At 43.5% G+C, this 13993-nt stretch overlaps 1 protein-coding gene across 1 annotated transcript; it reads right to left on the reverse strand.

Moving 5' to 3' along the window:
- On the reverse strand, positions 1-12857 carry LOC308113536 (solute carrier family 2, facilitated glucose transporter member 1-like). The gene is made up of 10 exons (XM_080469909.1): positions 12499-12857; positions 11656-11748; positions 6965-7125; positions 6641-6881; positions 5946-6108; positions 3959-4146; positions 3744-3848; positions 3460-3561; positions 3159-3362; positions 1-1188 (listed from the first exon to the last, which is right to left on the reverse strand). Exons 1-10 carry the CDS (start codon positions 12514-12516, stop codon positions 982-984), a joined length of 1482 nt encoding a protein of 493 aa, XP_080326035.1. The 5' UTR covers positions 12517-12857; the 3' UTR covers positions 1-981.
- Between the last annotated feature and the right edge of the window lie 1136 nt (positions 12858-13993).

Here is a 13993-nt window from a genome sequence, read left to right on the forward strand (position 1 = left end):
GTATGTATAGATTTTATTTTGTGTTGTACTGTGCACCACAAGAGTTGTCTTTTAATTTCGTTGTACCTGTACGATGACAAAAGAACTATTCTATTCTAAAAAATAAAGTGCAACAGAAGCGATTCAGATATTATTCCCATATCTAAGAAGGTTGTAAGACTGTAAATGTCTTATAAAGTCCACTACTAAGAGCAGCTGAGGGAATGTCTCTGCCAAAGCATTAGCTGCTACACATGCATTTCTCAAATAATAAATACTAGGAATACATGATGAATTGGCCAGATGTGTGAATGTGTGGATAATTGTCTGTATGTGCCTTATGCTGAGCTGTTGACCTCTTCAGGGTACCCGCTGCCTTTCAGGGTCCAGGAGCCATTCAATGATTGGGAACAAAATGGACTCGATCAGACAGGTTTGCAAATATGATTTTTTACCCGTAGGAGTAAAGAAGATAATCAAACAGTGAATAAAACTACTCCTGTTACACTGCATTGTCTTCATTGCCACATTTACATTTACCCAGCTGCTGTGCTTCATGGTGGATCTAAAACTCTTCTGTATACACAAATGGAGCTGGAGACACCAAACTGACAAGAGAACATGTTGAAATAAATAAAAAAATAAACTGTTAACTGTATTTTGGGGGGTTTTCTAAAGTCTGTCAGACTGAAACAGTACAAATCAAAGCAGTTCACTTTATTGAAAGAGGCTGTTTAAAGTGTAAGTTTATAAAGAAGCACATTTCTCGTCTGTGATACACTGTCAGTTCTCCCCACCTAACACTTTACACCAGATTTGGGAGATCATCTTAAATTATTACAGTCTTTCTGTATGTGTCACTTTTTGTTTGAAAAGCAATGAAATGTCATCTTTACCAGCTATAGAAACTAGACGGTGTGAATTAGGTTTATTGTACAGAACCCTGGCCCTGCCATTGGTCAGACTGGAGGCTGTGCTGGGTGGGAGTGTGAGCAGCAGCTCTCACAGGTCAGGGTCGTCCCCTCTCAGCGTGTTGAACTCTTCGGCTGCTGAGTACTTGTCTGCGCCGTGACCGGCCGACTGGCGGAAGCTTGCTGAGATCTCATCAAAGGTGCGCCCCCGGGTCTCTGGCACCTTGAAGTAGGTGAAGGTGAAGAAGCCAAGCAGGAGGATGGTGAAGATGATGAAGACGTACGGCCCACACAGTTGCTGAGGAAGAAGATTCAGGTTATTTTCATTGTTCAAATAAAGCTGCTCAGTTTAAAAAGTGTAACTATTTGAATATGAGGCATGATGAAACAAAATTCAGTTCACCTCGGCTTCTTTTTAATAGCTGTAATTTTAAAAGATAAACTCCTTTATCTTATCACTGAAGCTCAGAGTTACACATCAGTGCTCGTATTGACGAAGCGCCTCGGGGAGCAAGGAATCAGAGCTTCAAAGTGATTCAGGAAGTGTCTAAGAGCAACTCTGAGCAAGAAGTTGACAGAAACTTTTATCTCTGTGACGAGGTGGTCGACCCCATTGCTATGCAGGATGCAGTCTGCTGAAAGCTGATTGGTTCTTAGAGAAAGGAAGAAAGAAAAAAGCCTCTGTGCTCCGAGTAATGAATGGAGAGTAAAATTAACCCATCAAATATCTTGGGCTGTATTAAAAATGTGTCATGACAATTATTATATGTCATGATGATGAAACTCAGAAAAATTATTTAATTTGTACACAGCTTAAAAATGATGGAACTTACCTCATTCACAAGCCCATTATTATATTAATTTGATTATTATCATTTCTGTCCACGCTGGTTATTTTTACCACTTAATGTATTTGATATTAAGGGTGGAGGCGACGCAGCGTCACCAATTCCTGTGATTTACCACCAATGTGGGGCTTTTAAAGCGCTGTAACGGTCAGACTGGTCACTCCGCTGACGGAGGGTTGGGACAGACGTAGTCATCACCACGACACTGCTGCAGCTTCCCTGTAGCGACGTACCGCAGTGTTGTGATCACCTTCGTCGACGACAAACATTATTCCTCCACGATGGAGCCGGTAGCGTGTCATTAAGTCATTGTAGTTAAACATACGGAGAACATCTTTCCTTTCTCTTTGTCGTTCCGTCATCTTGTCTGTTTTAGAAACTTTTAGTGGTTTTCCACCTTAAGAGCTCTCTGAGGGCTTAAGATGCTTTGTGAACTACTTTTATCTTAGTACGGGAAAATTCTGAGAATAATCTTAAAATTCTAAGAATTCTGCGATTTTTTTAAGAGTAACTTCACAAAGAGCTGCTTTTAGCCTCTGGATACTTTGTGAATACGGGCAGAGACTTTTATACTTCAGTATCGGTATTCCAGCAGTATTGGTATCAGGTTGTCTCAGTGATTTTTGTTGGTATCGGATCAGAGTCTGAAGTCGCTTCTGTTTCTTAACTTCATCTTTCTTTGCTCTATAAAAAAATACAGTTGTTTAATGGAGTCCAAACAAGATATATTTTAATATTCTGACAAAAACTTTATGAATATTGCTGATGAATATATTCATAATTGTTTCTGTTTGTAAATAAAAGAAATCATTAGTACTGATGATTACATTTTGTGACTCTGTCCTCAGTGTCATAATCCATTTTGGTTATTGAGTGATGTCGACCATATAAATACAACAGGTATTTATTTATTTCTGTATCTACTGGTAAATGGATTTCACTTATATATAAAACACTAATTGAGCAGTCCTCAAAGTGCTTCACACTGTTAATCACATTCACACACGCACTCACACACCAGTGGAGGTGGCTGCCACGTGAGGCACTCCCTACATCAATTCAAAGCTGTTTGAGGTTCAGTGTCTTGCTCAAGGACACTTGACAGGGCGAGATGGGGACTCAAACCTGCAACCTTCCAATTGAGAGAAAACCACTCTACCAACTGAACCGCAGCCGCCCCAAAATGAATTTAGACAACAATAGATTGAAAAAAGTTGAACTCTTTCAGTGCTTTTTTTGAGCTTGGTGCTTTTATGCTGAATTTGATTATTGTGGGCTGTAATATCCAGAGACTGAACCAGGAGACCTAAAGCTTTCTAACAGGTTAATAATCTCTCCCACTGGTGTTTTACAAAATTCACAAAGTTTTGTAACAAGGGTTAGAAGTTTACAAAGTAAAGATGAATTCAACCTGCCTTACCTCGACATACTGGAAGCACATCCCCACTAAAAAGTTGGCCGACCAGTTGGAGAAACCGGCCACAGCAATGGCAGCAGGTCGCGGCCCCTGACTGAAGAGCTCAGCCACAATGAACCAGGGGATGGGACCGGGGCCGATTTCAAAAAAGGCCACGAAGCTGAAGATGGCCATGATGCTGATGTACGACATCCAGCTGTGCTGGTCCTGAGGAGAGAGGCACACCGCAAAGCAGTACTTCACATCAGAGGGCTCAGATTTTTCATCGGAGTGAGTCTGATGTGTTTCCACTGTATAAACTCACCAACAATGCCATGGCAACAGTTAAAAAAATAGCTGAAACTGCCATTCCCATTAAACCAGTGAGGTGCAGAGGTCTCCGGCCGACACGTTCCACCACAAACAGCTGCACCAGAGAAGATAAGTTGTTCCAGAATTACAGATGTAAAAAGGTAAATGCTTGAGTGTGTGTGTGTGTGTGTGTGTGTGTGTGTGTGTGTGTGTGTGTGTGTGTGTGTGTGTGTGTGTGTGTGTGTGTGTGTGTGTGTGTGTGTGTGTGTGTGTGTGTGTGTGTGTGTGTGCACGTACAGAAACCACAGTGAACGCAGTGTTGACCACTCCGGCTCCAATGGTTGCATAGACAGGCTGGGACACGCCTGCTCGCTCAAAGATCCGCGTCGAATAGTAAAACACCTACAGGTGACAGGAAGGTCATAACAGCTCCACTCCACGGGATATTTATACTCGTCCTCTTACAGGAGGGAGAAGCCCATGTGGCCCTGGACTCTCCCAGAAGCACTCACAGCGTTGATTCCAGACAGCTGCTGGGACAGCTGCAGCATGATGGCGATGAAGATGGGCTGGCGGTAGACAGGTGATCTGAACAACTCAGGAATGGTCACCTTCTTTTCCCGCATCATCATCTGGCTCTCTCCCCTCATCTCCTCCATGTCCTCGCTCACATCATCAGTGCCCCGGAGCTTTATTAACACTATCAGACAGTCAGTGAAAAACATAAACAGAGCTGCCACACAGAAATGAGCACATATACTGCGTCAGGCCAGGTCAGCTCAGGTCTGGTCAGGTCAGGTCAGATTTTGCCATATTGCCTCATAATAACAAGGTGGCAAAGTCATCGCTGTGCCTTTCTGTGTGTTTACATGTTCTCCCCATGCATCCATGGATTTTCATTAAAGAAACCTGGTTTCTTCAAATAGGGCATAAACATGCATGTGAGGTTAACGGACGAAGCAAAATTTCTCTTCCATGTCATCTTATTTCCCACCTTCTGGTAATATGTGCTCTTTCAATGTTTTAAAGGAGACATATCATGCTTTTAAATCCTTCCTTTTTACATATAAATCATACAGTTGTGGTCTATACAACGCGAAACTGCAATGCTTGGGTCTGAATTCCTCATTATTAGAGCTCCACAGGCCCCTTTTCAACCCCTTTTCTGATGCGCTTCTGAGAGCAACTCGTTTTGGGGCGGTCTCTTCAAATGCAAATGAGACACTTCATACCCCGCCTCCTCCAGGTTGCAGAGGTCACACTCGGTTCAACGTCACCCTGTTCGGCCATCTTTGTAGTTTGATAGAACAGATACAATTATCTAGCGGCGCAGAAACTTTATATTCACACATTATTTACAAAATGTCAACAAGGGAAGATTTGTCCATCCAGCCATACATGTTGGAGCCAGAGTCGGACCCGGCGGAGCGAGATGAAAATGACTATGATGCACCTACAGAACAACGTCTTCATATGGATGTAACGCAATGGTGTGTTACTATATTTACACTAACTTCTCCATCCATGCCCACTACTACAATACTGCCTGTATTACAACGACTATTTAACACAGAAGTTACATTATAATCTAAAACGAGCACACAGCGCTAACATATGAAGACGGTGCAACTGCTAATGCTAACAAAACAATGACAGGGACGTCTTATCATCACACTTTTTAGCGTTATATACAGCTTACCGAAGTGCTCTGTTCGTCGTCTCCATAGATAGAAGGAACTGACCGCTCAATCAGACCAAGTCTTTCGGCAAATCCTTCTTTATACTGGCGGAGGTTGCTGAAGCAGTCGTCCTTAAAGTGCTTCGCGCACACAAAAATGACCTTACCCACAGATGTGGGTACATTTCTGTGAAAAATAAAACTCAACCAGGCACTTCGAAAAGGTTCTGATGCTGGGAGACGGTGTAACGAAGCTTGTGGGTTACTACATCCAACAACCGAACATTTCGACTTATCCTCTCGTTACTTCGGTTGGACTACAAAATCGCAGCGAGAAACAAAAATGGCGGATTGCTCGAAACGTCGATGTCCTAATTTGGTAGTTCCGCTGAGAATACTGTGACGTCATTGTTCAAAAAACGTAATAGAGAATAGAAAAATCGAAACCGATCGCAAAATATGACCAAAACAGAATATAAAGATATCAACGGAGCACCTGAAGAGACTACTTTGAACTTTTCTGTACTTCTAAACACTCTAAATATACACCAAAATGCATTTAAGGGCTAAAAAAGTGGATTTAGCATGATATGTCCCCTTTAATGCAAATGTCATTGTGCCTGGTCATCGGCATGCGGCCCCACGCGGCCCCTTGTGGCCCCCATGTGGCCCCTTGTGGCCCCCATTAGGCCCCATGTGGCCCCCATGCGGGCCCATGCGGCCCCATGTGGCCCCTCGTGGCCCCCATGTGGCCCCCATGTGGCCCCTTGTGGCCCCTTGTGGCCCCATGTGGCCCCCATGCGGCCCCATGTGCGTGTTACCATTGCGAGCCTTGGTTTCCTCGTTGCAGTTGATCAGAAGGTATCGGGGGCTCTCAGGACACACGGGCAGCAGAGCACACTGCAGGATCGCCGGTAACAAGGTGAAACCCAACAGGAGAGGCCACAGAGAGGCATTTCCCATGATGGAGTTGATCCCAAAGATCTGCACAGCGCAGACACAACAAACTCTTACATGCATGAACGCACTGCAGGAACAGTAGTGGTACAAAAAAACAGCTCTGCATCAAAATCATCTTTTTGGGATGAATCTATGACCAGGCAGGAGGGAGGCAGAAAGTTATAAACATATTGAAACTTTCCAAAAGTACAAATAAAACCTCAAGCAAACCCTGCATATCTTTAAACTGTTGTTCACAAAAAGTGTCAAATCTCAGCAGTTTAAGAATAAGTTTTTATATTTACCCAACCTGGAAAATTACAGTCTGCAGAAGCATTGTGATGTTGGGATGATGGGATCATGATGTGACTGGAGCATATTAATATTTGTAGTGAATCAATACAGGATAAAATGACCATTATATAATATTTAGACATGAAATAAAGTCACTGAGTAAGTGTTATTAATGTGTATTAATGTTGAAGTGTTCACCTCCATCTCACTGTTTGCTAAAAGCCTGTTAGGGTGAAGATGATTTAAAACATGAGCTGAAGATGACGAAGGCTGAGGATCTCACCTGTGCCATGAGGATACCAATAACCACACCAAGTTGGTGTAGCGTGCCTAACGCTCCCCGGAGAGAGGTCGGTGAGATCTCCTCAACATACATGGGCACAAAGCCAGTGGAGAGGCCCGAGTAGAGGCCGATGACGAAACGTCCAACGATGAGCATCTCAAAGGAGCCAGCCAGCTTGGAGAAGCCCATGAACGCAGCGGCGATGAAGGCAAGAACATTGGCCATGAGCATGGAATTCTTCCTATTTTGATAATGGAGCAGAAGCATTACTGATGTTTCTGCGTGGAAAATGTTAAAGAAATCTTGCCGTTAGAGGAGCTGTACCGGCCGAAGCGGTTCACAAAGAGGGCGACAGAGAAAGAGCCGAACATGCCCCCCACAGAGAAGATGGCCACAGACAGAGACCACAGAGCTGTGAGGGTGGGCTGGGAGATGGACTCTGAGAACCTGCTGCTCCACGTCTCGTTGTAAAAGCTCTCAATGGTCTGAAACATAAAGCCACAACACAGACTCAACAACTTTTCAAAGAACCAGGACTGAACATAAAGGTGATTTCAACGAGCCGGCAGCGTGGTCAGAAGTCTATCGGTAAAAACAGAAATACAGTTAGAGAGCAGTTGTGTGTCAGCCTCAGAACGGACCCAGTGATATTCATGATGCACTACATCTCATTACTGAGGAAAAAATAGATTTATAATTAGTAGTTTTTAACAGAAACTTTAAATGAAAACAACAGTGCAGCAGCTCTCATTGAATCAGCTCCTCCACCCTTAAGAGCTCCTCCACCCTTCAGTTTTATCAGCGAGGTCAGAGTGTTGGAGAAAGGGGGTGGAGGAGCTTCTGTGAATAATGATACACGTCAATGCAAACAGCTGTCGTATGGAAAGTTTGACTCTTTTGAACATGTTGCTCTTCAGGTGAACTCTTCCTGTCAGGTAATATTAGTAATCATCTACAGACCAGCTAAATACAATGCAGACTTCTTTCATGACTCTGATGGATGTATTGATTATGACTCTGTTGTGGTAATGGGTGATTTTATTATTCATTTTTCTCATACAGAAGATGGCAGGGTGGAACTTATGAACGTCCATGAAACTTTTGAACTTTTCCAGCACGCGACAAATTCCACATACAACAACGGACACATCTTATTAGACAGTCTTTTCTTTTAAATCAGGAACATTATCATAAAACATTATCATTTGCACAGGTGTTCAAATAAACAATGAACTTTACTGATTTTATAACCTTGATCTTAATAAAGCTTTTACCTCATTTATTCTCCTTGTTTTTAATCCCTTCAACCTTCATTGGGATTGAGTTGTGAATTGCGCCTTAAAATTAATTGTGGATTCATTTTTGAAGTGATGCAGTGAAGCGGGTATCCACTCATGTAGAAATCAATCATTTCTATGTTGGATGGGTAGAGTTCTTCCACTCATGTAGACATTTATCATTTCTAAGTTGGAGACATAGACTGAGTCCGTTGTTTGATAAAGTATACGTGGCAGCATGATGTGTAAAGTTCTCTGACGAGAGGACCTCATATTTGTGGGTGATTTGGAATGCCAAATACTAATATGGGAAAAGAAAAGTTGATCTGGTTTTTATGTTGCTGAACTTTCTATTTGAAAAAAAAAGCAGATTTGAAGTTGTTCACAATTTTGTGCTTGTGTCACCAGTCTTCAACACTCAACCTCAATGAAAGAGAACTAATATGGAAATTAATTACTTCAATAAATGAATAAACTATATATATTTAAAATCTTTTATATTCACCATGATCAAGGTAGTTTATTTGCTGTATACAGCAATAATAAAAATATTAGAAGCAATCATAATAATTACAAATTAATACATAACCGAAATATAAACAAAAATAAACAATAACGGTTATAATAACAGGTTTGTCCACCACTATATGCACATGTCTCCAATTCACGTCTTCCATTTGAATGCAAACATATTCCCTGTGATCAGCACCTCTGGCCCCTACCATCAACCGTGATTCAAATATAAATACAACAAAGACTGAAGGTCAAAGGTTATAATGGTTATAAGCAGAGTGCTTGAGCTCAGGCAGTGATCAGAACTGAGTTATTGGTCAAACCAGTTAACATTTTTATGTTGAGACCGTGGGGGGTGTTGTGTTGTGGCAGCTGCTGAAAGTAACTAAAATGTTACTTGTGATCTAACTTAGTTACTTTAAAACAAGTAATCAGTAAAGTAACTAAGTTACGTTTTAAAGGAGTATAACTAGTAATCAACAATCGGATTACTTTTTCAAGGTCAACGTGGCAACACTGATCCTAGCTGTTAGCATCCTGCTAACAGTGGAGGCCTGCAACTGAAGGCCTCCACTCCTCTTCTGACCACGAGGGTCAGAGCTGCCCCGGAACCAGAGACCAGGACCCAGCGTCTGATCTCTCACCAACCAGGGAAGACGTATCAGTGTCCCCGGGACGAGACCTGGGAAACGACAGCTCACGGAACCTTTTTTGTGCTTTTCCCTCAACAAGCAGGAAAAGCCTTCACAGACTGAGCAACCTGCTCCTCCGGTCTGGACCAGGGAACAACCAGGAAGCTGCAAAGACTCTCCTGATTCATCAACTTCAGCTTTGTCTTCTTGCCAGCCTACAGAACGCAGCCAACCAGAGTGAGCACGGAGGTGGAAGCCGCCACAGAAGCCACCAGCGTCTCAGAGCTGGACAACAACCAACTCCTTCAAAGACATTAAGGATCTGGGGCCTCACTTATATAACCTTGCGTAGGAATTCTACTAAACTCGTACGTGCGCCCAAAAGCTGAAAATGGCATACGCAAAAATAAAATTTTACTGAGAGCGAAACAGTCATGGAGGAGGTGGAGGTCAGGAAATGATCTTTTTTGGTGATCACATATAATCACATATAAAATTAAATTAAAAAAAACAAGCGATCGGCTGTACTTTGTCACCACTGTATATAGTATGAGAGCCAGAGAGAGATCAGTGAAGGCAGAGGTGGAGAAGAAGAGTCTGATCTGAAGGTGGAGGTCAGAGGAGAGTGACATCACGGGGGCAGCACCCCAGCCCACCGCTGGACACCAAAACAGGCCCCATGGTTGTGACGGCCAGCGTGTGGCGAGTGTCGGAGAGGGAAGGAGACATTTTGGTGGAGACCACAGCGTATTATCTGTTTATTAAATGTATAAATCAAATATTTGAACAGTGACTTGTAAAAAGGCTCAGTGGACTTTGTGTGTTGTGTCTTCAGTAATTAGAGTTGGGAGCGGTGGGTGACGAGGAGGTCGTCTGTCTCCACCACCAGTGCGCTCCACACCAGCCCGTCCTGAGCGCATGACCATGGCATCCACACTGCAGCTTTACGCACGGCTGTCACCGCACTATCTGAATGCTTTCTCTGCAATGGGGCTGATTGTTACACACTTTGTCACAACTGATAATCAATCAGTTCCATCCATCGCTCTGTATCATTTGAAGATGAATGTTTGACATGTGATCATCGTGCTGCTGATTCAGCAGTAACGTCTCACTAAAGAAACATCTAGAACACTGCAGCTTGGCTGTTTATGATCACGTGGATCAATAAGTCTCATATATGAAGACATTAAAGGTATGAGATGAATCTGGCTTCATTCCTCCACCTCACAATAAGCGCCACCAGGTTTTGCGTCTCCTAAATGTGCATGTGCAAGGTTCAAAATTGGCGTACCGGTACGCATCTTCCCGCAAAGTTAATTTTTTTAGATCACAAACTTTGCGTGGGAAGTGGCGCACGCATCTTTCAGGACCTGTTTTGTGTGGAAGCAGCCTTTATAAATGAGACCCCAGGTAACAACTAGGCATTACATGAGATGATTAGTTAAACCTGATACTATGCACGGAACTGTTTAACCTTTATGGAAAAAAGGAGGTGCTGTGTGAAGAGTTTCTTCACTAAACGGTGAAAGTGGTTTGCAAAGACATAGTCCAGGGACTGGAGCCACGGGGGCTCCCTTTGGCTCGGATGATTCACCTTACACCCGTAGGGGTTTTCAGTTTGGTCGTCATGGATATTCAGGTTGAGCCGAGGAAGCAAGGCAAGTCTGACAGTAACGTCATCGAGGAAGGTGGATGAACCAAATTATGAAACGTTAGGGCTGCTTGGTAGAAGCCGACTGAAACCCCGGAGATGAGGGGAGTGTCGAGGAACAGCAGCGGGCTATCCTGGTTCGATGAATCAGGTTCTCCAGAGCAACTGTTGGTCAGAGGTCTCTTTCCTCTGTGGTTTTGATGTGACCACCCCAGACCACGACGATGTCATTCAACTTCAGCCATGCAAAACTACAGCCAGGGACCTCTGACCAACTTCTGGAACATCGGCTCCATCCATCCATCCATCCATCCATCCATCCATCCATCCATCCATCCATCCATCCATCCATCCATCCATCTATCCATCCATCCATCCATCCATCCATCCATCTTCTATGCAGCTTAATCCTGTTCAGGGTTGCGGGGCACTGGAGCCGATCCTAGTTTACACTGGGCGAAGACAAGGTGATGTTATGTCAATTATTTTAAATTATAATCAACATATCACTAATTTGGCTCTTAGATTAGAGATAATCTGCCACATCCTCTCTCACACATGAAATTTTCTGTTCCTTCACAGCCATACCAAACTATTTATGAGATTTTTACAGAAATGTTGTCCGAGTGTTACACATGATTGTCACTGTCACCAATTCTTATATTATACTAATACTAATCATGCTTCATTAATCTCTTTGGGGAAATTCCTTTTCCGCATTGACTAACCCTATTTCTAGGGTGGTGAGGTGCAGCCACATTATGGCGCTCCAGGAGCTGATGAGGGTCAAGGGTCTTGCTCAGGGATCCACGGTGGTCACCTGTCCACAGTGGGTATCAAACCTGCAAACTTCCGATGACCAGGTCCGCCTCTAACCTGATTCATCTTTTTATCATAGTTGTCTCACTTTTATATGTAGAAACTGAACGAAAGACTCACCCTTTGAGGAGCATTGATGACACCAGTGTTGTACCCAAACTGAAGAGATCCGATCACCGCCGTTCCCACAGCCAGCATCAGCTGGGGCGTTATCTGGGACCACAGAGACTCTGTCAGGTTGCACTCAAAAAGGAAATTCAACTCAAAATAGTGGCTTTCCTGTTGATCTGACAAAAATGTCACAAAATGCAAATCTGCTTATCTTGGCATGTTCTACATGCCGACCAAATTTCATCATCCGCGGACAAGGCATGGATTTCTATCAATTTCAACATATAACATATCTAGGTGGCGCCATGGAGCCTTTTTGCCCCACCCGTATCTGAATCTAATGAAATATGTACATTTTTGCCAGGCCTGGTTTTACTGCTATATTTGGTGTGTTTCCAAACATGTTCAGGCCGCCAAAAAGGCCGTTCATCCCGGCCAATATAATAATAATAATAATTCCTTTGGAGACAATGGAGTCCTTGCAATCACAGTGCTCGGGCCTTAATTAGATAGAAATGCTTATTTACATATAACTTTGTCAAATCTTCATGGATCCACTACACAGGAGCTAAAGAGCCACGTGTGGCTCTACAGCTGCAGGTTACAGTCTGCTGAGCAACCACAATGAAAAAGGCACAAATCATAACGTAAGACAAACAGAAGAGAAACCTCTGAACTGAAAATGCTTCTGGTGGTGAATGTTCCCCAAACACACCAGTCAATCATGTGTTGAGTGTTTTCATAGCTAATCCATCCACATCATGTTGACAGAACAAACAGAGCTTTACTTCCATATGGGACAGTTTCTTTCCTACATCCGATCACTTCTATCATGACTGAAGAAGGAGTTACCTTTCCACTGGACTCCATCAGGCTCTCAGTCTCCACTCGTCCCCAAAACAATGCAAAAACTGATGGCTTGTGATAATCAGGTCAGATTTCCTCAACAAAAACATGTCGTCATGATGCTGTCTGCATGTTGATCTAGTCCAACCGGAGTGTAAACACATCCTACTTAAGTTTCTCTGCTCATTCACCTGCCAGCGTAAGCAGCTTAGTGACGTCAGTGCTAAGTGGATCTCAGCAGGCTCCTTGAGTCCAGAAGAGGCCCCATATCACAATGCTGATGCCCCAGAAAACACAGCAATTATACTGCTACTTATCCACACACACACACACACACACACACACACACACACACACACACACACACACACACACACACACACACACACACACACACACACACACTTTTAATGGGGATTATTGGCTTCAGCTGTTCTAAATCAATTCATAACAATCATAACATGGTGTTAAGCTCTATAGTTAATAAAGGTAAGTGTATTTCATTCAACAGTAGTGTTTCAATATGTATTTGGTGTGTGAGAACTTTTGAGTTACTTTGAATAATTTCATACATGCAAAGCTTTCTGAAACTGTGTGTGCGTGTGTGTGTGTGTGTGTGTGTGTGTGTGTGTGTGTGTGTGTGTGTGTGTGTGTGTGTGGGTGTGTGTGTGTGTGTGTGTGGAGTCACTCATGTTGATCCAGGTGAGAGGCTATTGCTTTCTCTGTAATCCTCTAAAGGCAGACTATTTATACATCCACTCAGAGGAATCAATTTATCTGACAGCTCACCTGCTGTTTGTGTGCTTGTCAGGCCCTGTTTACACGACAACGTTTCACGTGACAACACCTAATCCGCTGAATAAAAGAAGTGCGTTTACACAGCAGCAGCAGACACAGAGACAACGGTGTAGTTAGTCTGCCGGGCCACTGGAGGGTGCTGTTGCTTGATTTTGTAATGAAACTACACAGAGGTGTGGAGAGAACAAAACACTATAAACATGAAGAAAATGGAGAGAACCTGACATCCGCATGGACTGATGACACATCGGATGATATCAGGGAGAGTCTCAACTATTAAACTACTGATCTGGAGGATAAAACTAGAATATAGAACGCGAGTCGTACCACTACGGGTCGTACCACTACGGGTCGTACCACTACGGGTCGTACCACTACGGGTCGTACCACTACGGGTCGTACCACTACGGGTCGTACCACTACGGGTCGTACCACTACGGGTCGTACCACTACAGTACGGGTCGCCATGTTTGTTTACAACTGGATGAGCAGGAGGGAGGGGGGGGAGATGAGCAGTAACAGGCTCTGTAGCCTCCATCAGTCTCTGCAGGAGGCAGTGAAAGAATCTTTCCACCTTGGGAGCCGGATTAAAAACTTTGCAGATACAGTTGATCAACACACTGGTGTTGTGTAAACGGACCCCTCTAAAGTGAAGTTTTGCAGATACACTCTAATTTGTTGTCGTGTAAACGGGGCCTGAAGT

Source organism: Lipophrys pholis, assembly GCF_963383615.2.
Source record: "Lipophrys pholis genome assembly, chromosome: 8".
NCBI lineage: Eukaryota > Metazoa > Chordata > Actinopteri > Blenniiformes > Blenniidae > Lipophrys > Lipophrys pholis.

Coding starts and splice junctions, on each gene's coding strand:
- LOC308113536 (XM_080469909.1), bottom strand. Junction 4,147..5,945: donor GGAAACCAAGGCTCGCAATG/GTAACACGCACA, acceptor ACTGTCTGATAG/TGTTAATAAAGCTCCGGGGC. Junction 1,189..3,158: donor TGTGCTTCCAGTATGTCGAG/GTAAGGCAGGTT, acceptor CTTCTTCCTCAG/CAACTGTGTGGGCCGTACGT.